General features: G+C 39.8%; 2 protein-coding genes and 3 long non-coding RNA genes across 8 annotated transcripts in view; 3 read left to right on the forward strand and 2 right to left on the reverse strand.

Annotated features, from left to right (window-relative positions):
* The window catches only part of usp9 (ubiquitin specific peptidase 9), a 72098-nt gene extending 70988 nt beyond the window's left edge, over positions 1 to 1110 (reverse strand). For 2 of the 3 annotated variants that reach the window (XM_077537239.1, XM_077537237.1), the window contains exon 1: positions 1 to 508. The gene's annotated coding sequence lies outside the window, so the exon portion shown is untranslated. Of the gene's footprint in view, positions 509 to 954 lie in introns of those variants that run through there. The other variant, XM_077537238.1, reaches the window with a different exon arrangement.
* LOC144030708 (uncharacterized) lies at positions 284 to 6834 on the forward strand. Its single transcript, XR_013287328.1, has 2 exons — positions 284 to 1244; positions 6084 to 6834. It is a non-coding gene; the product is annotated as an uncharacterized LOC144030708 (long non-coding RNA).
* On the forward strand, positions 3003 to 4324 carry LOC144030706 (uncharacterized). The gene is made up of 3 exons (XR_013287326.1): positions 3003 to 3297; positions 3711 to 3941; positions 4200 to 4324. It is a non-coding gene; the product is annotated as an uncharacterized LOC144030706 (long non-coding RNA).
* On the reverse strand, positions 4209 to 10358 carry LOC144030707 (uncharacterized). The gene is made up of 5 exons (XR_013287327.1): positions 10315 to 10358; positions 6060 to 6158; positions 5573 to 5984; positions 5117 to 5203; positions 4209 to 5035 (listed from the first exon to the last, which is right to left on the reverse strand). It is a non-coding gene; the product is annotated as an uncharacterized LOC144030707 (long non-coding RNA).
* The window catches only part of med14 (mediator complex subunit 14), a 23468-nt gene continuing 7381 nt past the window's right edge, over positions 9667 to 25753 (forward strand). For both annotated transcript variants that reach the window (XM_077537240.1, XM_077537242.1), the window contains exons 1-20: positions 9667 to 10112; positions 12559 to 12585; positions 12670 to 12775; positions 12858 to 13031; positions 13358 to 13487; positions 13561 to 13689; positions 15062 to 15169; positions 15846 to 15978; positions 17627 to 17777; positions 17853 to 17964; positions 18192 to 18317; positions 18390 to 18468; positions 18646 to 18805; positions 18885 to 19079; positions 20566 to 20700; positions 20793 to 20869; positions 22219 to 22379; positions 22456 to 22602; positions 22792 to 23036; positions 24832 to 25101. In XM_077537240.1, coding sequence (XP_077393366.1) covers positions 9937 to 10112; positions 12559 to 12585; positions 12670 to 12775; positions 12858 to 13031; positions 13358 to 13487; positions 13561 to 13689; positions 15062 to 15169; positions 15846 to 15978; positions 17627 to 17777; positions 17853 to 17964; positions 18192 to 18317; positions 18390 to 18468; positions 18646 to 18805; positions 18885 to 19079; positions 20566 to 20700; positions 20793 to 20869; positions 22219 to 22379; positions 22456 to 22602; positions 22792 to 23036; positions 24832 to 25101 — 2841 coding nt within the window. In that variant the 5' untranslated portion in view covers positions 9667 to 9936. The remainder of the gene's footprint in view (positions 10113 to 12558; positions 12586 to 12669; positions 12776 to 12857; positions 13032 to 13357; positions 13488 to 13560; positions 13690 to 15061; positions 15170 to 15845; positions 15979 to 17626; positions 17778 to 17852; positions 17965 to 18191; positions 18318 to 18389; positions 18469 to 18645; positions 18806 to 18884; positions 19080 to 20565; positions 20701 to 20792; positions 20870 to 22218; positions 22380 to 22455; positions 22603 to 22791; positions 23037 to 24831; positions 25102 to 25753) is intronic.

Below are 25753 nucleotides of genomic sequence, written 5' to 3' on the forward strand. Positions count from 1 at the left end.
CAGGAATTTGATACCACTTCCCCTCTATTCGCCGGCTACATCCAGCCTTGAGCGGCGGTGTCGTCGTATATTATATAAACGTGGCCTGGTATTGGTGACGGCTTTTCGCAGGAAACACCAAACCGCTGCTAGAAAGGTCTCTAATTCAGACGTTTTCCCCCTCTTGCTTCTGGGTGTTTTTCCCTGCGTCACCGGCGCAGTCACAGCCCCCTGACTCCCGACCAATTTCTGGGGCTTGTCACTTCGGTCCCAGCAGCAGTCACTCACACACAACTTGAATCAGTTCAACATGGCGGAAGCGCAGTCGGGTGCGAGCGGCGCTCCGTTAGAGAGAAAGAAAGAAAAAAAGACCAAACGAGAGAGTGCAACTCCAAAAGCGTCGGCCCTCGTTTGTAAGGAGAGATTGCGCCGCAGCCGAGGAGCAGCCAGTCAACACAACATCAGCTGAACGGAAAGTGCATGTAACTCCTCCACAGTCTTGATAGCTTTGCGAGTCCGGCTCCGATAAGATCCAGCTCCGTGGTTTGGTAAAACTGGACGATGAGCTCAGCACGAAAGACCATCCACGCCCACCATACGCATATGTTGCATTCCAGTTACACACGAAAAACTGAATATTTGGTGTATTTAACAAGTGTACCAGTACAGGCATTCGAAAAGACAGCGGAACCTTGAACGCAACTTGGAAAATGGCTGCTGAACCTGTCAAGAGCAAGTGAAACTAGCCAGGATCTTTTAACAGTTTTTGATTCATTAAATCTTGCGGTTGGCTGGCGACCAGTCCCGGGTGTCCCCCGCCTACTGCCCAGAGCCAGCAGAGATAGGCTCCAGCACCCCCCGCGACCCTCGTGAGGAAAGAGCGGTCAAGAAAATGGATGGATTTATTAAATCAAGACCTACTTAATTCTGAATATCTGCCCTGTTTTCAATTTGATATTAATAACTTTTATTTACCTGTTAGTCGCTGCAATCCAGCGTTATAATCGTAGGAAGAAAAAAACACTGCAAAGCAAAACTTTAGATCCTCGAATAAACTACATTAATAACTCTAATTCTGAAACTACAAGTGTGTTGATACAGGTTAACTGGTAAGGCGCAAGTCGTTATGTTCGCATACCCTCGTGTGGTTCAGCGACTACAACAACGATTTATATAAAGCTGCAGTAGCAGAATTCTTTCAAGTCTGTGATGTTCATGTGCGTATCCTCTACGTGTATTCGGTAGAGAACATGGACGAGATTGTGGTATGGTCTTTACCCCGTAGGCTTTTTAATTATTAACTGTTTGATAGTAAAACGCCCATTTATATAGGCACGCGGATACTGTTGTGTTTTAATCACGCGGGGTAAATAATATCGACAGAAACCGTTAATTAAAAAGCCTTTTTTTTTTCTTTTTTCTTTTTTTTTTAACGCGGTATAGCAGTCTTTGCTTTCTGCCGTCCGAGGGTAATGGAAGGCCGAGCGAACGAATGGGAAGAAACCAAAAATACTACAATGCAATCAGTCTAAAGGCGGGCAAAATATTAGATGAATGCTAAATATCTCATTGAACTATTCACCGTGTTAAATAAATTGTCGTAAGGTCTGCATTTAAAACGTTTACACAGTGACAAATACATTTGCGCTTAATTTTGAATTTCCATATTACTGAAAAGTAGAAACACCAAAGTACTGTTTAGAAAGTGTGCATGATAAGAAATGCCTGGATTGAAGGCAAATTGAGAAATTGAAGTAGGGGTGGATGTTATTCACAGGACTGTGTGCTAATTTAAACATTGCAAGACAGCAGTACATCATACTGCATTTTCAATATGTAACTGAAACTGTATAAAACGAATCTGTACTGGGGGGAAAAATCAGTTATTGGAAACGGGGGAAATAAACGGGTTTTATTGGTAGCATATCTATAGGGAGACTAAATGGAGATTCATAATTGTACTAGTGCTGTCAAAAAGTGTTAATTTATTAATCACAAAAAAAATTATCACATTAATCATGTATTAATGCAGTTTAATCACACTATTAATTTTGACTGCAGATGATCCTTAAGATTGACAGCGGATGGTTACGTTAAATGTAGCACAGGTTGTGTTTGAGTAATAAACATAACTAAATGCATTAAAGCTTTTAATAAATGTTTGCATATGACATTCAGAATATTTGTGCATGTCAAACTATTGGGGTCATATTTTTTTCCATTTTAAATTATGCAAATAATTAACTGATTAGAAAGAGGAGAATGAGCGTGTGCAGTGGATCAAAAAATGTTGAAGACGTCCTTGTGACATTAAATATTGAAAGAATTAACACATTAACAGGTGCTCTTCAAATTTGCCCGGCAAAAAAAGTTGATTAAAAAAAAAATAAAAAAAAAATTGCCTTTTCATTAAGCGATTAATCGTGATTAATCAAAATTCTAAGACGTGATTAATCTGATTAAAAAATGTAATCGTTTGATAGCGCTGTAGATATTTGATTTTCATCAGATAGCAGCAATATCAATATATGATGGTTGCGATTGATTCTCTATCATAAAAGATGGGACAATATTTGTTCCCATACCTCTTGGTTAAAGTGCTATGTTCTGTGCATGACATGACATCGTTGATTTTCTATACGTAACTTTTGATCTTGCTTAATTATTCAAGGCTTGTTATGTATTAAATAAAAGCTCACCCATTACAAAGGCACATTGTGTTATTTTATTTACAATGTGTATAAGAAGACATTTATGAATTATAATCACACTATTGTACCATTGATGCCCATCTTACCTACGTACCATGTAGGCCTTAGTACTGTTAGTCAAAGCACAGTTACAAGGGCGCCCCACAATGCCACATATGAATAATATTGTGTAATGTTACTGGTGACCAGAGCCTTAGAATTGCAATAATTAACAGCAGACTGGTAAAATGGAACCATTAGTTTAGTGTGAAATGACGAGATAGAATTATTCTGAGTATCCTGAGCTTTTGTTTTACTTGGGCGGCTATAGGTCGCTTGCACATGTCGTCACTTCCGCCTCGGATTTCTCGTAGTCGCCATGCTGGGTGGCCTCCATTTACGTAGCGATTCGGTCTAACACGTATCTATCACGTTTGTTTTCTGCGTTTAAAATTGTACATTGTTGCTGCGTCGTTGGCTGTTCGAACAAAGCCAAGGGGGAAAATGGTCGGTCTTTTTTCCGAATTCCGAAAATAATTAGGAACCAGGGCCTGGAGACAGAGGAGTGCGGACTCCGGAGGGAAGTCGTTACTTTGGGCTCGTGTGTGCAGCGATCACTTTGTGAGCGGTAAGCTTGTTTACCTTTATTTAATGCATGAGGATTAATAACGTTTCGACCGCCCATATATGGGCAAGTTGCTTATGTTTTGGATTCATGAGCAAGCAAGTTCGGTAGTACAAGCTGGCTAGCGGACGTTAGCCGAAAGCTAACATCGAACATTTTCACCCAAGTAGTGCCAGTGCAAAGTGTTTACTGCTGAAATTGGATTGATTAGTCTTGGGCTCTTAATGCCGATAACATGTTTTTTGGTGGCAAAATGTAAACTTGGAAAAAAAGAGACAGAAGGGGCTGATGCAAGAAAACAGACCCCCGGTAACCTACACATCATGCTAAAGAACTTATTCACGGCCACCCTACTGCGGCAAAAATAACCAGTCTTTCCATATTTTATTTGTTTATATATTTGTTTATGTTAACAGGTCGCCCTGCGCCCGTTTTTCTGTCCAATCATCCCGACTGGGCTCCAACATTAAAGTTGGGTCCCAAGTGACAACATCTATGTCTCAGCCCAGTCGGTGCCAAGATATGAACGTGCACAGGAGAGACAAGCAAAGAAAAGACGACTCGAAGTGGCAGATATTGTTGCAGTTATGCAGCCAGATGGCTCCAGTAACCTGTACCCTCAAGTACTGCTGACATCATTGACTCTGGTATGCCACTCAGAATTCATTAAATGATATATTGTATGCATGAGTGAATGTATGTGTTTGTTTGTGTGTGTACACGCACCTTATAGTTTAGAGACATTTGGAAGTGTTTATAGAAATAAGTATTTGCCTGTAGCAATGTTCATACATTAAAAAATGCAACAAAATGTGTACATTTCTTTTACACTGACAAAAAAACTATACTACTGTACTATATTAAACCTATTACTGGTACCGTATTTTTTGTGATTTTTTCTTTAGGGATCTCATGCCACACCGACTTGATTGCCAATGACATGATGGAAACGAAGGCGAGCATCAAAGCATTGGAGGAGGACAACATGCGACTGTTTGTTTGGCGCTAATAAAGGCAGCGTTTATACAAATTCTATTGTTGGGTTTGTTTACAAAGCTATACATAATACAAATGACAGGATTTGACTCAATGTGCAATATGGTCCCTCTTAAAGTAATGGCATAAATCTCTATTATTTCTAAAAGCACAAAAAATGAAGTGAATAATGATTAGATGTAGTAATTTCAGGGTTAAAAATTGAACTGTTAATTAATGTAGTTTATTTTAGCACAGGTGCCTACCATCCTGATGACGGTATGATGTAATGTTGATGGGGTACGCAATGACTTTCATTATGCTATGTACAGAGGAAAAAGTTGCTCTCTTTTAAATTTGTTTAATGTAAGACAAGTACCAGTACTGTGTTACAGTTTTCCCAATAATCCTTGTTTCACACTTGTCACAAAACCACTGTCCTTTTGGCAGTCTAGATTGGCACACTTCAAGTGATATCATTTGATTTTACAATCTGCTGCAGCACAAAAAACTACTTTATTCCGCATCTTTGAAGTACATGAGCAAGTGGTAGGTGACAGCGGCTGAGCAGGAACACTGGAAGTCCACTGCTGATCTAGTAAATGCTCTCCCGAGCAGTTCAGGTAAGGAGGGGATTTTGGGGAAAAAAAACTCTGGCTTTTCCAACTGGCCAAAACGAGCGATCTGGGTGGACTCGCTCAATCACACTTTGTCCACACCACAAAGTCGCAGAAGTCCGTCCAGTTAAACTCATCTGTGCCTGAATCTGAAAATATTACAAACATTGTAATGAAAATATGAAACATAGAATTAAATAAGAAACTACAAAAAGTAAAGCCATACATACCTGGTAATACTATTGGTGTTGTCGTGACAAGTGATGGGAATTGTTGCCATCTGGCACCAGACAGAAATTGGGTGTTGTGACAGCCTCCTTAACCGTGAGATCATAAGAAAAGCTGTCAGTATGCTCAGTAGTTACCATGAACACGTTTTATTGTACTGGAAACTGAAACTAAAAATACGTCCTCTGAGAGTGGTTAACCTTAACCATTTAGAATAAGTTGATTAAGTAACATGTAACTAGTGAAAGGGTAGCATTAAATTTAATTAAGCCACGGGGAGGCTGTGCATAGTTACTTTTTATTCTTATACGCTCTGCCATACTTGCCTGTTATAAAATGATTAGAAAAACCACATCAGGTAAACCTAGCTGTGCATGTAAACACAATGATAACAGGAAGCCTGAGAACAAATCAACATTTTTGTGTGCAGAATTACCAACACCATGTGGTTTACTTACGTGCAACAGCAACAGTTTCTTCTGATGCGATGTTAAAGTTTACACTCTGTATCCACCCGCTTACAAAATAATTGTAAGCCTCCAGGGATTTGTTGGCGTGTTATGGAGCATGTTGTCAACACGAGGTAGGGAAAGATGTCCAGAGATGTCACATTTGGCCAGCAAGCTTTCTCCGTCAAAAAAAAAATCACCCTTGGTCAGGACGTAATTAGAATCAATCCCGCCACACAGAGACACCTTCTGCCTGTATCGTTGTTTTTGATCTTCCGGTAAATCGTGAAAATACTGCGAAAATTACATCAGGTTGATAAGCTCTACCGTGTAACTCGCGAGTGTACCTTGTGAACCGGCGGACACCCAATATGGCGCCCGAAGGAAAAACTCCCATGATGCATTACGATGTGCAAGCGACCTATAGACACCAAATAGGCATCACACCTGAGAGGGTTGGCAGTGAATTAGTTAACTAACATTTTTGCAAACAGACCTGTTTTTTGTTTTTGTTGGGCAGAAAATGTTGGTGCTGCTGGACTGTCTGCGATGGTACGGCTGCGAGATGCAGGACCACGAGAAGCTGAGTGCATCCCTAAGGAGATATGGAGAGGAATGAAGAGTCAGCGCTAAAAAGGACACTGAAGCGTGAGAAGACTAGATGAGATGACAACATTTGATTGTGTCATATATATGTGCCATATACCACTAATGGTATATGAGCACATTGCAGGGTGTGCATGGAAACATTTACTAATTTATTGCCCTGATCAATAACCTGTGGCACAGTCAAGCCAAAATCACAACATTTGAGTGTCAACTCAAGTGTCTCGTATGGTGTATTTTGATTGGACATGATGAATCTGTCTACTTTTTTTGTAATTGCAATATTATCGTATGCCTGTTTTGTGTGCAAGTTCTGTTTTATGTACAGTACAGTGTGTGTACTTCACATTGTACAGTTTGTTGTACTGTATACAGTATGTCTATGTGTGTTTGCTCCTATTTTGCCTTGTTTTATTTGCTCTGCTGTCTGTAGCCAGGTTGACATTGGAATAGATAAACGTTAACTAAAATGTAAAAATATAGAAATTGTTGTGATTGTATATTTTACACGTTTGACTTTATTCTACAACTGATGCGCAGCACTTTGTGCGTCTGTAAAGAGTGCTCCACAGTGGAACCCTGCGGTTCGGCACCCACGGATTCACCTTTTTTCTCTCTCAATATTTTTTGTAATATATATATTTAAAAAAAAAAATACAATTCCAGGAATGTTTTGGGGTACAATTTTTGATTAGTGTAACCATGTATTTATAATGGCTATAAATTATACATGGATTTTCGCTACTTGTGGGCCAGCCTGGTCCCTACCCCCGCAAATAGCGGTTTCCACTGTACTATATAAACAAAATTTACTTACGTTGATCATAATTATATATTGTGTAATATGTGAATGAGGAAAAACACATAAGACTTGAATTTACTGGTACTAAATAATCCAGTGAGTGGCCCTTTGCCAATAAATTGGGATAATTACTAGACTTCCCTGACAAACCCCAAAAAGATTGCCCCCAGCCAATTTTGGGCCCTGACCCTCAGAAATCCTGCTCAAATAAGGTTTGGTTACATTGGGCAGCTTAGCTATACTGAATGCTGTACGTCAGTACGTAAACATAAGACTAGAGAATTGGGTCAGTCCAGACCAGAATTGGAGGACTGACGTGTAATATTTCAAATAATCCATGCGCAAAACAGACACATTCACGTGTTGTGTTAATTATAGTTGTCCTGAGACAAAATGTAACTATAACTGTAGTATTGATTCCAAAACATTATTTAAAATATCATGTATCAATTAGCTCTTCCAAATCTTCTAAAATGTATTTTTTTCCCCTAATGTCCGTAATGACCAACTTACATATCACATATAATGGATTTTTTGTTTTTTAACAATCGGTATTATTTTCATGATGATGTTGACAGATCTTCCTTGTAATTATTAAATCATTTTGTTTTTAATCACAGACATATTTAAAATTGTAGTAATTATGCTCTGAAGTTGTGTCTTTCAACATATATGCAAGCCTGTCACTGTGTATAACCATTTCAGTCATAGAGAAAAAAAATTACAAAAATGACAATTAATCACAGCTAACTTCTCTGTTCAAGTGTAGACCTCAGGCAGGGGTCACAAACATGATGGTATCTGCGGGCATCGGGTAGCCCCCAAAGACCAATGAGCTCATGCTCACCTCTGATGGGACATTGTGATTTTCTAGAAATATTGAAGTAATCATTTGAAAATGTAAATACCTGCAAAGACTTATTTTTAAAAAAAATTACATATTGATTTTTTATTCATTTTTTTGCTGTCTGGTTCCTACCATGTTAAATCATTTTGAATTTTGATTATTATTCTGACAATGATGTCACACATTCACATCACCATCACTTAATGATAGAGGGATGTAACGATAAGGGTCATATCGTGATATTAAAACTGCCACAATATCATCGTCATCATGTTCACGATATTTAAAAGGAACACATCTGTTAATAAAGTCAGGTTGATTTCCATTTGTGCAGTTCTAGCACTCTCTGGTGGCGAGTTTTTTAGTGCATTTAAATTTTCATTCGGGATGTTTTGGCCCTTCTGTGTTTAAAATATACGCTAATTGTCAGATGAAGGGAACCGTAATATGCCTGTGAACCGATTCAATATGTACAGGAATTCAATGTGTGCGTGCATTAACAAGTAAGTGCCTCAATATTGTTATTAGAGATTGTAGGTGGTTTATATGCATTGCTGTTTTGTACAAAAGCACAATATAATTATTTTTTTGGTATGAGAGCTTTTTTTTTTTTTTTAACAATATTGTGACCTTTTTTTAAATATCGCCAACCTCCCCACAATATCGTGATAATTGTCATATCGTGAGCTTCATATCGTGATAATATAGTATCGTGATGTTTGGATATCGTTACATCCCTACTTAATAATAACATATAACTACCAGTATTATTTTTTTTTTTAAAGCAAAATTGTTATTTCAAAAGTGTTCGTCAAAATGATATCTCTTCGCATAAATAATTGAGTACCCAAGATGTAGCTCTCAGTTTCAAAAGTGTTGGTGACCTTTGATCTAAAGTATTTTTTCTTTTCTAATTTTTTTTTTTTATATATATTTTTGCCTGTAATGGTATGAGTCACTCAAATCAATGCAACCATACATCTATCCATCTCTAAACCACTTATTACTAGGGTCACAAGTGTGCCAGGGGCGTGCAAAGGGTGGGGCCGACGGGGTGTGGCCCCAGGTTATCTACAGCCCTGGGATTGATGAGCATAAAGTTGGACAATCTTCGGTCGGCACCCCAAGGCAAATAAAATTTTTAGCATCAAAATCAGACGCTGGCCCCAGACAGTCACTGTCCTATGCAAGCCACTGGCTAGCCCAGCTAACTTCAGGCAAGAGGCGGTATACACCCTGCACCGGTCACCTGCCGGTCACAGACCCATCATTACTGTTGCTCTTATTAGAATCCAGCTTTTTCATGATTATTATATGGCTGTTTTACACTTGAGGCGTAACGGCTGAAGACTGCTTAGCACAACCGCCTTACATTTCAGAGGTCGTGGGTTCGTATGTGTGCATGTTCTCCCTGTGCTTGCATTGCTTTTCTCCAGGAACTCTAGTTTATTCCCCAACTCCAACCTATGTAAATGTATGTAAAACACTATATATGTAAAACTGTATGTTAAGCTACTTAAAGATTCTAAATTGTCCTTATGTGTAAATGGGAATGTAATGGTCGATTGTCTTTTGTTTACATGTGCCTTTTTCATTGGCTGGTTATCTCTAACAGGAATGCGCCAAACAGAGCAAAATACATTATATGACAAATATCACATAGAAAGCGAACTGTTGTGAGCTGGACAAAAAAAAATATCTTGAAATCATAATTTAATAAAATAAGAACTCGGTTTGAAAGAATGTTATGTTGGAAGAATCACGCATTACAGTATTTCATTGGTCGCAAACTAGCATAGATAAACTGCTTTTAATGACTCCCACTCCCCGAGGCTCTTGTTTGGGTTTTCTCCTTCACCAGCATACTATTAATGAGCTCCATAAGCAAAGATGGCGGCGGAGTGCCACTGAATATTTCCCCCTACCGCGTTTCCACTTTGAGGTGTCTTTTACGGATCATTCCGTTGAAGTAATCCGACTCGTCCAGCGAGGGAAATGTAGTTAGCCTGCGGTTTAACACTTTTCTCCAGGATTTTGGCCACCATAAGCCGACAGTCCCGCGTTTTAGCGCCGGCCGAGCCTCACCGCTAGCTCGCTGGTCGCTATCGTCATTGTAAAATGGCTCCAGTGCAGATGGGCGCTGACGGGCAGCTGGTGCCTCTCGGAGGCCCGGTAGTCTCGGGCCCCCAGCCACCAGCACCAGGAGCCCTGGCCACACATGGGATACGACTGAGTCTGCTCATCGACTTCCTTCTGCAGAGAACCTACCATGAAATTACCCTGCTGGCGGAGCTGTAAGTAGATGACGCGATGAAGGCCTCAAAAGCTAGGCTAGGCTAGGATAACCCGGGTGCTAAGTCCTATTCACACATGTTGACCTGACAGTAAAAGGTGCTTAAGGTAAATTTATATCAAAGTACTTAACCTAATAATTTGGGGGCGTAGCTTGAAAACATCAATGCCTCGCTGTCATTACTACAAGAGGTGGACACTCACCGGTCACTTCATTAGGTACACATGCTCACAAATGTCCAAAAGCCTTCATTTATTTATTTACTTTTTATTTTTTTATATCAGTACGGATGCGATGCAATTCCTTTAACCAATCAGATTTCAAATTCATCCACAGAAGATCACGTGAACAGACCCGGAAAACAGGTTAATGGGCTTCCTGTGCATGTCGCAATAAACGACATGCACGTGCAAGTCTAACAGTAAATAAACAAATAAAGGATGGTTGGAAAGATGGATGGACGGATAACGTTAAATACGTGTATATATGTAATATATATTTATGGAAATATGATATGATATCTGGGTGGTTCTCGGAAAATATGCTCCTAGGAGTATGAAATGAGAGCCCAAAAATTAACTTGTTAGAAATGACGTAAAGATATTGATATGCTTGCTTAAAAAAAAAAAAAAAAGCCATAACCAATCACAGTCCGATCAGAAGATGGTGTAATATGTATATTCGAATAATTTATTTACTGTAATTAAAAAGAAAAAAGAAAAAAAAGGCTTTATGCAATCAAGAATTTTGGAGTCAATCAGTGAGTTTGAAAAAAAAAAGTTATACACAATCTCCAATATCCCAATAGAAGATGGAGAAATATATCTGTTTAAACAACTCGTAAATTTACTGTCTCACCCCTACTATAACGACAATAATTGATGCCCATTTAAATGCATTGAAACAAAAATGCAATCTCAGGATTTAAAAAAAAATGTTGATAAACATAAATATAACGTAATGATTATATGTTTACAACATCTCCCACATTAATTAAAATAAAACTCAACTAAACTTTATCTGTAAAGCACTGGTTGTATACAAAGTGCTGTACGTGAAACAGAAATCAGTCATGCAGTAGAGATAATAGAGATAAGCAAAGATAAGTAAAACAAGAGCAACAAAACAAACCAGTAACCAACTAGTACAAATAATTGTATTTAAGGGTAATTCAAGTCAAACATTTTCTTTACAATGATATTTTCTGTGCTCCACGAGTCTCAACACAGTATTATGATTGATACTGTGTGTGCGGAATATGAATTAATCAGAAAAATGCGCCCATCTTTATCCTTATCGAGGGCGGCAATTTTGCCTTGTACTGCCACATTTTCCATCCATCCATCCATCCATCCATCCATCCATCCATCCATCCATCTTCTTGACCGCTTATTCCTCACAAGGGTCGCGGGGGGTGCTGGACTGGTTGCCAGCCAATCGCAGGGCACACGGAGACGAACAACCATCCACACTCACAAGCACACCTCGGGACGATTCGGAGCACCCAATCAACCTGCCGTGCACATGTCTTTGGAATGTGGGAGGAGACCGGAGTACCCGGAGAAGACCCACGCGGGCACGGGGAGAACATGCAACTGCCACATTTTGTCAACTGAAAATGACATCACAGTGGGCTCAGGTAAAGACTGTCACGGATCATCTGTTTTCTGGATTTGCTCATTTGTTCGCAAGCTGCCTGAGTCCTTAGACACGGTGATGTCATTTTCATTCAACAGTAAGTGGTAAGATGGCTGCCCCCTCAGATGACCGGTTCAGCGAATTACGAAGTTACAGCCACAAAAGTCTACTATATAATTTAATTTAATTCAAATAATTATTGACATTGCCCCCCCCCCCCCCCCCCCCCCCAACCTAGCATTGTCTTGACAAAGGCAAGACAAGATTTTAGATAAAGCTTTTTGTAATGGATATCCTTATTTTAGACTGAGCACGTCCGTCTCCCAGTTCTGAGGACTCCGGTTCAAGTCCAGGCTCCGGCCTTCCTGGGTGGAGTTTGCATGTTCTCCCCGTGCCTGCGTGGGTCTTCTCCGGGTACTCCGGTCTCCTCCCACATTCCAAAGACATGCATGGCAGGTTAATTGGGCGCTCCGAATTGTTCCTAGGTGTGCTTGTGAGTGTGGATGGTTGTTCGTCTCTGTGTGCCCTGCGATTGGCTGGCAACCAGTCCAGGGTGTCCCCTGCCTACTGCCCAGAGCCAGCTGAGATAGGCGCCAGCACCCCCTGCGACCCTTGTGAGGAATAAGCGGCCAAGAAAATGGATGGATGGATGGATAGTTTAGACTGTGTGCATTAAGTATACTTCATGTTGTGTTTGAAGATGATTGCATCACCTCCATCAGATAGTTTCTCTCAATGACAAAAAAAAAATAGCAAACGTAATACTAATTAAAGCAATTGACACTTGATGTAATGCATTCCTCATTTAGGCTTCCAAGGAAGACGGACATGGAGAGGTATGTTAAATGTTTTTATTTTGCTCACTCAGCCTGTCACGAGTTTATGTTATGATCAGCTTTTAATTAACACTTCAATTTAAGGAAAATTGAGATTGTCCAGTTTGCAAGTCGAACCCGGCAGCTATTTGTGCGCCTCTTGGCCCTGGTAAAGTGGGCAAACAATGCGGGGAAAGTGGAGAAATGTGCCGTAAGTATCAAGAAATTTTTTAATTGTATCCATGGACTCGCACCAGTTTCACTTCTTAAACTTGTGATATCCATGGCGACAGATGATCTCCAGCTTCTTGGATCAGCAGACTATCTTGTTTGTGGATACAGCAGACCGGCTAGCGTCACTCGCCCGTGACGCACTGGTGCATGCACGCCTGCCCAGCTTCGCCATCCCCTTTGCCATTGATGTTCTCACCACGGGTTCTTACCCGCGCTTGCCCACCTGCATACGAGTAAGTCTGCAAGTCTTCATTACCATAGCTCGAAAAATGACCTTTTTTTCTATTTTTTTCTTTTTTTTTTCTTCTTCTTTGAGGACCAGTTTTGGTAATCAGGAGCTTCATTTGAGGAACACGAGTAATTTTGAGGATCATTTTTTTTTGCTGGTTGATCCTCGGGACCTTGATCCTTTTTTAAATATGACAGTATAACATTGGAGTTAAGCCTAATTTGCATAATTTGAACTCGTGTAATCCAGCATTAGTCATTCAATAGTGTGACTTTCAGCAACATAAGACATTAACCATCTTCACTGTTTTTTTTTGTTTTTTTTTAATAGGATAAAATCATTCCGCCTGACCCCATCACAAAAGTTGAGAAATTGACCACTCTGAACCAGCTGAATCAGATCCTACGACACCGCCTTGTTACCACAGACTTGCCCCCACAATTAGCCAACCTTACAGTCGGTAAGCATCCTTAATCATGTCAGTGTGTTCAGCTCCGTTGATTATTCATTTCCATGCCTGTTTGTATATGCAGCTAATGGCCGTGTGAAGTTTCGAGTGGAGGGAGAGTTTGAGGCCACGTTGACGGTGATGGGCGATGACCCAGATATTCCCTGGAGGCTACTGAAGTTGGAGATTCTGGTGGAGGACAAGGAAACTGGGGGTAAGGCTACTTGTTTTGCTTATGTTTTTTTTTAGGGGTGTCTTTAAAAAAAAAAAAAATCGTCATTAATTGCATGACTTCAGTAGTTAACTGACGATTAGAGCTGTCAATATAAATCAATTAATCGATGATCAAATTAATCAACAACTATTTTAATAATCGAGTAATTGTTTGGAGACATTTTAAATTTTAAATTTTCCAAATCTGATTTTAGCATATCAACAGTAGTTGTTCACTGATTTCTGTAGTGTAGTCCTGTGTTTAATCAAAAGATTAATCAAAATAGGACATTTCCAAACATTATTATTATATATTTTTTTAAGCTTTGGAAAACAATGGCCGAACCAGTAACATAGTACAACATCAATTCCACCCCCCCTTTCTTTATTTTAAAAATCACTATACGATTCGAATATGAAGTACGAAATAAACACCATGTTGTTATAAATATACAATACTTTTTAAGTTTTCATACCTTTGTTAACATAAAAGTGGAAAAAAATGTTAAACTAATAGAAATATGGCTGCATCTTTTAGTCATTGATACAGTAATTTCTAGTGTTGTTCCGATACTGGTATCGGCAGAGGTGCCGATACTGCATTAAAACACTGGTATCGGTATCGGTGAGTACTCACAAGTAACATGCCGATACCATTAACTCCAATGCTAATATAGGACTTTGGATGCAGCATCTTGTGTCTTGCTCGTGCACGACATTCACTGATATGTGACATGCTCACTGCATGCCGATCTAAGATATCCTATTGGCCCTTGAATCCTCTGACTCAATGGCAGAACAGCTTTTTCATGTTGAGGAAAAAAGAAATAGGTATCGGTATGGTATCGGTATCGGCCGATACTGCAAAGCTAGGTATCGGGATCGGTATCGGGGGCCAAAAAATGGTATCGGAACTAGTAATTTTATAATACTTCATAAAATTGAGTTAAAATTAAATAAAGATGTACTGTACGAGTTTGATATTGATTTGTGTTGAGGTCGTTTCTCTGCCACTAGATGGCATAATTGCATTTGTAAGATGTGACAGCTGAGTGCATTTTTCTTTTCATATTAAGAACTATCTAATCGTTAACATGAATTAACTTGTGAAATTCTGAACATTTTTAAAATTGTAAAATACAACTTGACCCTAGTCTCCACAAATATATGCATTATTATTAAATTTATTACTGCTAAATTTTGATGTGGATGTGTCTGCTGCTTTGTGACTGGAATTCCCCCACTACAGTCTTTACAAGTAAGGGGCGATATTAATTGAGCGTTAAAGAAAACTTGTGGCGTTAAAGGAACGTTAAATTAACGCACTAATTTTAACAGCCCTGTGTTTTTTCATATTCATCTTCTGACAACAGATGGCAGAGCCTTGGTGCACAGTCTACAGGTGAACTATATCCACGAGCTGGTTCAAGCACGCCTGTGTGCAGATGAGAAACCCCTACAGGACATGTACAACTGCTTACGTATCCTTTGGTTGTGTATGTGTGTGTGTGTGTGGGCGGGTTTATGCTACAAAATGGGGACATCATTCTGACTTTTCGCAGACAAATGGGGACCTTTTGGAGGTCCCCATTTTGCTCAGACTTCTTTTTGAGGGTCAAGACTTTCGAGTTTCGTTTAGTTTTAGAGTTTAGTTTGAATTGGGTTATGGTTGAGGTTAAGGTAAGGAATGGGTGTAGGCATATAATTGTGCAGCTGTCTTTTCACGTTGCAGTGGAAATGCTAGTCGTAAGTCTCTACCTAATTCTCCTCAAATTTAGGAAGACTTTGCACAACCAAGCCACTTAGTTCATTGGTCACATACACCACATGTTTATTGACCCAACATTTTGTAATGGGTGAAAACCATTAGAAAAAAATAAAGGGCCTTTTATTTGTTTTAAGAGTACTGCATAACTGTGCTAATCAGTGCTACCCAGTGCATCTCTGTTCTGCTTTTCCTGCACCACACTGCCTTTCCATCTCACCACATCAAAGAGCAGCCTGTGTGGCGGACAGGCGCCTCTTTTTACCAGCGCTGTGACGAAGGATACGTGCCCGAGTGCATGTGTTGAATGCTGATGGAAGAATTAGTGTGATACTTCACGAGGACTTGCTTCTTTCCCACACACGTCTTCTTTAACTGCACTGTCTTTCCAGACTCCTTTTGTCTCTCGCTGCAGCTGGAGGTTCTCCATTCACAGACCCTAATGCTTATCAGGGAGCGGTGGGGAGACCTGGTGCAGGAGGAGAGATACATGCCTGCAAAATACCTCACCCTCTCTGTCTGGAAGTAAGCCTTGAAATTAGCCTCGATATTCATAAACGGGCCATTTACTTGCAATGAACACAAGGGTGACCACATTTTCATTTTTCTTCTATTTATTTATTTTTTTAAATAGACCCGCCCTGCCGCGAACTGTGATTAGAAACAAGAATGATTGACGTCCCCCTAAAAAGTTTTAGAATTGCTTATAATGATTTTGAGTTTAAACCAGCCGGCACACCCTATCAGTCTCACGTTCACAAACAAAAATATTAGTGTGGAAACGGCGAATATGATTCCTTAGTTGGTAATCTTCCCGACATTCTCCTTTATCTGTAAAATGCAAAATGTGTCTGGATATCCACTAAAAGTTTTGGAGCGTCCTTACTTTTATGAGTGAACCCATGGCCTAGTATACAATGGCATCATTTGGGTGACAATAGAGCAGGAGTATAACACTGGATGAGACTGTCATTGACACCTGCCATAGACAAACCTAAAAAATGTTTAGGCCATTGGCTGAAAGTCAAAAAGCATTGTCACCGTGTTATAGTGATTATGGTCTGCTACTGCATCGATACACAATCAGTTATGTTCACATTGCGATGATTATATATTTGATATCAACCAGTCAATAATTTGGGATTTTTCATTATAGTTTATGTAGTTTTTCTTTCACTTTAACTCTGTTTCATTTTTATTTTATTCAGTTAGTTTTAATTAGTATTTAGATCAGATTTTTAAAAATGTTTCTATTAATTTAAATTAAAAAATCTTAATTTTACTTTAGTTTTTTTTTATTTCTTTTTTTTTTTTTTTTTTTTTTTTTTACAAATGGAGTACTTGTCAATTTCAAGATTAAATAAAAAAAAGTCATCATTTAAGTATCGTGTAATAAAGTAAACTACAATTCCTAAACAACTGTTCGACCTTCCTTCTTCTGTACAGCCATATAATAATCTAAAAATAAATACAATTAATATGAACCCCAAAAGGTCATGTGTGAAACTACCGGTGATCGAAAATGATGAAAATAGAGGACGTTTTAGCTATAATTATATTTTTATGTGAGTTTTACAATCATAAAATTTAGTTTGAGACTATTGTTTTCTTAAAAGTACTCTGTTTTATTTTATTTTGTTATCGAAATTTTTTATTTTTTTCCCGTTTTAGTTTTTGTTAATTTTTGTTAACTATAATAACTAGTGTTGTTCCGATACCGTTTTTTGGCCCCCAATCCCGATACCCAGCTTTGCAGTATTGGCCGATACCATGCCGATACCTACGTTTTTTGTTTTTTTTTCCTCAACATGAAAAAGCTGTCCTGCTATTGGTTCAGAGCATTCAAGGGCCAATAGGATATCTTAGATCGGCATGCAGTGAACATGTCACATATCAGTGAATGTCGTGCACCAGCAAGACACAAGATACTGCATTCAAAATCCTATATTAGCGTTGGAATTAATGGTATCGGCATGTTACTTGTGAGTACTCACCGATACCGATACCACTGTTTTAATGCAGTATCGGCACCTCTGCCGATACCAGTATCGGTATCGGAACAACACTAATAATAACCTTCATTTCAACACCTCATGTTCTCCCTGTATGTAGACGTGGTGCACCAACAAAGCGTCTCAGTAAGGTCACCAAGATGTTCTTTTGTTCACCACAGCCAACAGGTGCTTGGTAGGAAAACGGGTACGGCCTCTGTGCATAAAGTTACCATCAAGATTGACGAATCAGATGGATCGAAGCCACTGCAGATCTCCCATGAGCCCCCTCTACCTGCGTGCGACTCTAAATTGATGGAGAGAGCAATGAAAGTAAATTGCACTGGTTCTAAGTTGACAGTTTTGTTGTGTCATAAATTAACGATACTTTCCTCCCTCCATCTTTAGATCGACCATTTGTCCGTGGAGAAGCTTTTGATCGACAGCGTTCACGCACGTTCCCACCAGAAGTTGCTGGAGCTGAAAGCCATTCTGAAAGGCAACAATCCTAGTGACAGTTGTATGTATTTAACTCCAATTTCTTATAAAGACAACCACGCAAACCTCTTATACACACTCTTGTCAAACATGTCCTATAACATTGTAGTCACTTTAAATTAAATGTAGCAAAATAGCTGCACAACCGTTGCACTTTCAGTGTAGCAATATTTATTGAATTATACTTGTACTCTCATCTGCTTGACAGAGAAGAGCTACTCAAAGTATGTTTCTTCCTTTTAACTTCAGCATTCATTGAAACTGCTCTACCCACTCTCGTCATTCCCATACTGGAGCCGTGCGGCCGCTCAGAGTGTCTCCATATCTTTGTTGACTTGCATTCAGGCATGCTGCAGCCCATGCTGTATGGATTAGGTGGGTGGAAGCCGTTATAGTTTCTGTCGCATTCGTCCGTGGCTCTAAAATGGAACTGCTTTCTTCCTGTAGATCAATCAATGCTAGATGACATTGAGAAGACTATCAACGATGACATGAAGCGCATCCTGTCGTGGCTTCAACAACTCAAGTAAGTGTGCCTGCCACAGAATAGGCATCTTTAGTTGAAAGAGACTGATGCTCGATTCTAGCTTGTCAAAACAGGCAGAATAGCTGTAATGACATCTTCCACTCTGAGCAAGAAGGGATGTTAAGGGTTAGGGATGTGATAAAGAACAAATTATTTTTTTTCTGTCCTCGTGAGCAGATTCTGGCTGGGTGAGCAGCGCTGCAGGCAGTCAGTGAAGCACCTTCCCACTGTGTGCACCGACGTCCTTCACCTCTCCAACACTGCTTCACACCCTGTGGGCAACTTGTCCAAGAACAAGCTCTTCATCAAGCTCACGCGTCTTCCTCAGTACTACATTGTGAGTCTATCTCCTCCATGAAACAATAGCAACAAACGGAAGACGTCGAACTCCATTTTCAACATCCTTTATTGCGTAGGTGGTGGAAATGGTTGATTTGCCGAGCAATCCGACAGCGCTGCAGTACAAGTACTCCTTCCTGTTTGTAACTCAGCTGGAAGGTGACGACGGGCCCATGTGCGCGCAGATCCTGCAGCATTTCAAGCCCAATCTTGAACACCTTGTCCAAGACCCCACGTCGATACATGCGCACCGGCCTGTTACCAAGAGAAAGGTCAGCAGTGGTGTTTTGGTTGTTTTTATGCAAATACAGTGGAACCGTCGACACTTGTCGACCTTCCATTTGTTTGCGTGGTATCCCTAATAGTTAGCCAGTTCTGTAGTTACCTAACTAAAGTGTTGCTAGGAAGACACAAACTAATAATAAAAACAACGGTTTATTTAACTTTATGACTTTGTCATAGTCATAATGGTAGATTTTAGGGCTGCACGATTTTGGGAAAAAAAAAAAAAAACCTAATTGCAATTTCCATCCATCCATCCATACATACAAGGGTCGCATGGTGTGCTGGAGCCTATCTATGTTGGCTTTGGGCAGTAGGCGGGGTACACCCTGAACTGGTTGCCAGCCAACCGCAGGGCACACAGAGAAGGACGACCATCCACACTCTAATTGCAATTTTCAGACCAATATTGCGATTGCAATTTGATTTGCAATTTTTGTATTTTACACATTAAAATGCATGAAAACACTACAATTGTGAGTCAGTTTAGTTTCAGACAAGATATTTGATCAATATTTTAACAATACAATACTATAATGTCACTATTTGATTAAAACTACGAGGCGGAGACGTCCTATTCTGGTGAATATGTTAAGGGGGGAGCTTTGACCTACATTATGCTTCTAAACCAAATATGGTGAGATTATAATATAGTTACATATCCAGAATGGAAAACAACATCCCATTTTTTTTAATTTTTTTTTTAGCATCATTAAATTCAAACAAGACAAAGAGAACCATTAATAACTGAATGTAAACAATCTTCAAGTATCAAGTGTCAACATTTAAACAGGTAAACATTGTAGAGCGCTTACACTTGCTGAACCTGTGGATGACCACTTAGCTGATCCTGGAAGATCCTCTGCTGAATAATCAATACCATCAATCACTTTATTAATTATTTTATACAATCATTTGAGAAACAGGTCAAAGCAATTTCAGCCGGACCCATTTAAAACCATAGCTAATACTAAAATATAACTCACCAACTCGACTTTTCAAATAAACGCGATGGTCAGACGATGCAGTCCGCCACTGGCAATCGGCTCTATAAGATAACAAATAGGCATTTAAATATTCAGGTCATAACAGCAATATTTACGATAGAGCTGTCTAAAAGCCCCCCACAAGCAGCAACAAACATTTCCCCTCGCATTCCCTGGCTACTCCTGCCCTCTTATTGGTACATGCGGTCATATGACCAAACGCAGCAGTATGCCAAAGATCATTTAAAGGAGTCAAGAGCGTACACTCACACAACAGATCAGTTTGGTACCCATGTTACACACTCGTTATGGCTGCGCTGTACAGAATGAAGGCATTGGAGCGCAAAAAAAGGGGGGGGCACCGAAGCGCAAACTAACTTAAAACCGCAATGTTTAGCGATTGGGCTATTGCATTTGGTCAAACCTCGATGTCGGTTAGATTTAGATTAATCCTGCAGCCCTAGTAGATTTCTTCTCAATGTCTCTGTAGATGACTGGAGAGCAGGCAGAAACAGAGCCAAAGAAGCCCAAGCGTTCAGGAGAGATGAGCGCTTTCAACAAGGAGTTGGCACACCTAGTAGCAATGTGTGACACCAACATGCCTTTTGTTGGCCTCAGAACTGAGGTGAGTCACAGTGACTTGACAGCTCAAATGATTCCTTCATTCCCTTCCTGCGGTTTGCTCAATTAAACTGAGCTTTGTTGGTTGTGTTGTAGCTTTCCAACATGGAGATTCCCAACCAGGGTGTTCAAGTGGAAGGAGACGGCAGCAGTCATGCCATCCGGCTGCTTAAGTAATATCACACATCACAAAAACACATGCATGCACCAGTCAAGATGTATCACTTCATACTTCCTTGAGGCCAAGTACTTATTAAACAAGGCTTTGGCACCATCTTTTGGCAACTTAAGAGCATTTAAAAAAAATAAAAATAAAAAAAAGTACAAGAAATACTTAAAGAAGACGGAAGCCCATCTGTGACGTGCATCAGGTCAAATCCGTATAATTTTTTTTTTCCTTCAAATTTATTACAAATAATAAAAAACAAAACAAAAACTAAGACGTCACATGTACATACATCATCTTATGCACATTTGGCAGTAATTACAGCCTCTTTGGACATGATCCCACAAGCTTGGCACACTTGTCTTTGGGCAGTTTTACCCATTCCTCTTTGCAGCACCTCTCAAGCTCCATCCAGGGTGGTTGAGGAGCGTCGGTGCACAGTCATTGTCAGATCTCTCCACAGATGTTTCATTTGATTGAAGTCTGGGCTCTGGCTGAGTCACTCAAAGACATTCACAGAATTGTCCTTTGATGGTTAGCCCCGGGGCCTTATGAGTTGTTAAAGTCGGCCCTGACTATATGCTTTACCAAGTCATTACTTTAAAGTTTTAAGTAAAGCATTTAATAAATGTTTGCCTATGACAATCAGAATATTTGTTCATGTCAATCACTTCTTTTCCATTTTAAAATTCTGCAAGTAATTAACTTATTAGAAAAAGAGGAGGATGAGAATGTGCAGTCGATCAAAAAATGTTGAAGACGTCCTCATTACATTAAATGTCAAAAGAATTAACACCTAACAGGTGCTTTTGAAATTTGGTGGGCAAAAATTGTTGATAAAATCCTTTTTAATTAAGTGATCAATCGTGATTAATCAAAATTCTGATGATTAATCTGATTAAAAAATGTAATCGTTTAACAGCTCTACAATTTGCAAAAAAAATTCCCCAAAACTTAATTCGCATTGTCATTATGGGGTCTAGTGTGTAGATTTTTGAAGATAAAAAAATGAGTTTGTTTCGTCGTTTAATTCAGGAAGCAATCATTGCCAAAACCCTCTCAAAATATCTACACTCCCTTCTTGGTTGCAGTCTGCTTCTTTCTTGAGAATTGTGCAATGTTTTCGTGGGTCAATTAAAAAAAACACACACAAATAAATAGCACAATATATCGCATGCGGAGCCTCATAACTTGATGTCAGATTGCAACTGCTGCACATTTACTAATGTGTGCTACTATGACTTTCTGGACGAGTCAGCAACTGTAATTTTTTCAGCGATGGTCCTGTTACATTGCATTCAGTTGTGTCGGGTGTGTGAGACTGACAAATCTAAACATACAGTAAATATTGTGTAGGATCCCTCCTTGCAAAGGTGTCGGAGAGGAGACCAGAAAGGCTTTGGAGCGTTCCCTCCTGGACTGCACCTTTCGGCTACAGGGCAGGAACAACCGGACATGGGTGGCCGAACTGGTGCTGGCCAACTGCCCCCTCAACAGCACCAACAGCAAAGAGCAAGGTACCCACAACAGACTGTTTTCCTGTTTTGTGCCTTTTGCGCACTATACACTGAAGTCAAGTCTTGTCTTTGGCAGCCTCCACACGTCACGTGTACCTCACCTATGAGAACCCCCTGTCAGAGCCTGTGGGTGGGCGCAAAGTGGTTGAAATGTTTCTCAATGACTGGAGCGCCATCAGCCAGCTGTACCAGTGTGTGCTACACTTCTCTCGGGCAATGCCAGGTACTGGTGACCTTTTGTAAACTGGATCACCATTTTTAATTGGCTAATGCAATGGAACCCCTAAGGACCAACACAATCTTATCTGCTGCAGATAATGTGGTGGTTGTATATTTTAGAAATCACTAGTTTACATCCGCAATTGCATGGACTGTACCATCGAACAATGATCTCCTCATTGTGATGTCCCAGAGTTGCCGTCGTACCTGGGCCTGTTTTCTGAAGTGCGGCTGTACAACTTCCGCAAGCTGGTACTGTGCTACGGCACCACCAAAGGCAGCTCTGTCACCATTCAGTGGAATTCCAACAGCCAACGCTTCCACTTGGCCCTCGGAACTGTGGGGCCAAATTCAGGGTGCTCAAACTGCCATAACATCATCCTTCACCAGCTGCAGGAGATGTTCAACAAGAACCCCAATGTCATTCAGCTCTTGCAGGTAAACATATCAGTATGCATGCAGCATGTATTCAACCAATCAATCGATCAATCAATCAATCAATCAATCTTTATTTATATAGCACTTTTCATATAAAAAAATGCAACTCAAAGTACTTTACATTATAGTTTAAAAACAAATCCCCAGCCCACCACCCCCCACAATACCGACCCACACACAAAAAAGTGCATTAACAATCATTAAAAACAAAGCAAAACAGCTGATCTAAGGCCCCTAAGGAGAGGGCTAAAACCCGCGGCTGCAGGCCCAACCCCAGCTCCTGCCGCACCAGCTCCTGCCGCAGAGGACTCCCTCTGAGGAAACACTGGAAGAGTAAAATTATCCAACTATAATAATTTTTAGAAGATATGACCGAGCTAAAACTATAAATAAGAAAATATTAAAGAATAAAAACAAGGGAGGAATAATAATATAATATGCTAAATGTTCAAAACATAAATAATGGACCCCAAAATGTAAAAACGGAATACGTAAGATGTAATAATAAGATAAAGAAAATAAGTACATAAAATAGATCTTAAGTAAAAGCTACATTTAAATGGCATGTCTTGAGCCTGTTCTTAAAAACATGAACATTCTCTGCAACCCTGAGGGTCTCAAGCTGGCATGTTTTCACTCTTTTCTATGTCTATTCTATATAAACAGCACTGAGGGACAAAGTAAATCTGGCAATATTCAGCCGTAAGAGGTAGTATGGGTTGGTGGGATGGCACCTGTTTGTGAAGGCATTGTTGTAATGCCCAACCAGCACTCACTTCTCTTGCCCTGTAGTGGTGTGCTGTCTGTCAATTAGTTTATTTATACGTCAGGGATGCAGGGTGGCCGATAATTATCGGCAATTATCAACCAATTTGACGTCATACAGATAAACCAGATAATAAAGAAATCCGCCGATAATAATAGACTTGCCACATTGGTCTATCTGTTGTGGTTGTGGCTCAAGTTGTCCAAGTCCTCAACCCCTCCCCTCTCCTATGGTAGTGTCTCACATCTGTGATGTCATAATGAGCGCGGCATCATATTGACAGAAGATGCATCATGGCGACATGGCAGTCGCCAGTGTGGGCTTTCTTTACTATGTCTCCCCAAAATGTTACCCTCACAGTTTTTTGTTTCCTTTTTAAAACATGGCTCGTTTTGTTTTGGTAAACTCAAAAAGAGTTACCGGTTGTCTTTGAAGCAGAAATAGCAATGAAATTCAGCTTCATGGTGCTTTACACAATGTTTCAATGTATTCAAGTTAATTTTGCCAACAGTTATTGACTTATCGGTTATCGACATCGACACTTTCTAAATTATTGGTTTATCGGTTGAAAATAGCATTATCATGCATCCCTATTATACGTCACATAAATGGGGCAGATGCCATGTAATTATCTGATTTGCAGTGTCGCCGTATGAGCACATGATTGTGGGAATATCAAGCCTCTCAAGTTTCTGTGTAAAATGTAAAGATGGATAAATATGTTGTTATGGCTCGGATACAGCAGATTTTTGGGATTGTGTAAGAGGCTTGTGCCTAGCAAGATTCTCAGGGGCTTTGCATCAGCATTAAAAGAAAATACCAGAAATTCAGGTTAAGGTGGTTCAAGTACCAAAGTACTGCGATTGGCTGGCAACCAGTTCAGGGTGTACCCCACCTACTGCCCGAAGCCGGCTGGGATAGGCTCCAGCACCCCCCACGACCCTTGTGAGGAGTAAGCCAAAGTAGGGAAATGTGACCAATTAAGACGATATATTCCTTTACAAAATAGTAGATTCTATCTTCTTGCAGGTGCTTTACGATACGCAGGCCCCTCTGAATGCCATCAACAAACTACCGACCGTGCCCATGCTGGGCCTGACCCAACGCACCAACACTGCCTACCAGTGCTTCTCTATCCTGCCTCAGTCACCTACACACATTCGCCTGGCCTTTCGCAACATGTACTGCATCGACATCTACTGCCGGAGCCGTGGCGTGGTGGCCATCAGGGATGGTGCATACAGTCTTTTCGACAACACCAAGATTGTGGAGGGATTTTACCCAGCTCCTGGACTCAAGGTAAGTCTAATGGAGTTCTGAGGAATTATTTTTTTGTATATGTAGTTTTTATGGAGGCAAGAAATATTGAAGATTTTATTCATAAAATGTGTCTGTGGGCCATACACGCCAACAGATTGCAAATTAAACCTCAGAAAAACTCTTATGAAATAGTCCAAAACACTGAACATACGACTAGTCATAAATTTATAACCAACATTTGCTAGATTGTTACGTTCATTTAAAAATAAATGAATGAATAAATAAATATTAATATAAATTGTGTGGACCTTGGGGGTCTATAATTTCACTAATAATTACAAAATGTCAATAATAATAATAATAATAATAATAATAATACTTTCTATAATTCCCTCATGGGATGAAGAAAATATCTGCACATCCATCTTTAAAACTGAAATGGTTCTCTATAGCAACAAATGCAATACAATGGAAGCCGGTAGGACAATTGTATGTACAGGACTGTCCCATATTGCAAGCCTTTTATTATTTTAATATTGCTGATTATGGCTTACAGCTTAAGAAAACTCAAATATCCTATCTTAAAATGTTAGAATATTTCCTCAGACCAAGTAAAAAAATAAATAAAGGCAAAATCAGCAATATTAAAACTATAACAGGCTTGCAATATTTCAGTTGATTTGTAATGAAT

This window comes from Festucalex cinctus, chromosome 11 (genome assembly GCF_051991245.1).
Source record: "Festucalex cinctus isolate MCC-2025b chromosome 11, RoL_Fcin_1.0, whole genome shotgun sequence".
Taxonomy (NCBI): domain Eukaryota; kingdom Metazoa; phylum Chordata; class Actinopteri; order Syngnathiformes; family Syngnathidae; genus Festucalex; species Festucalex cinctus.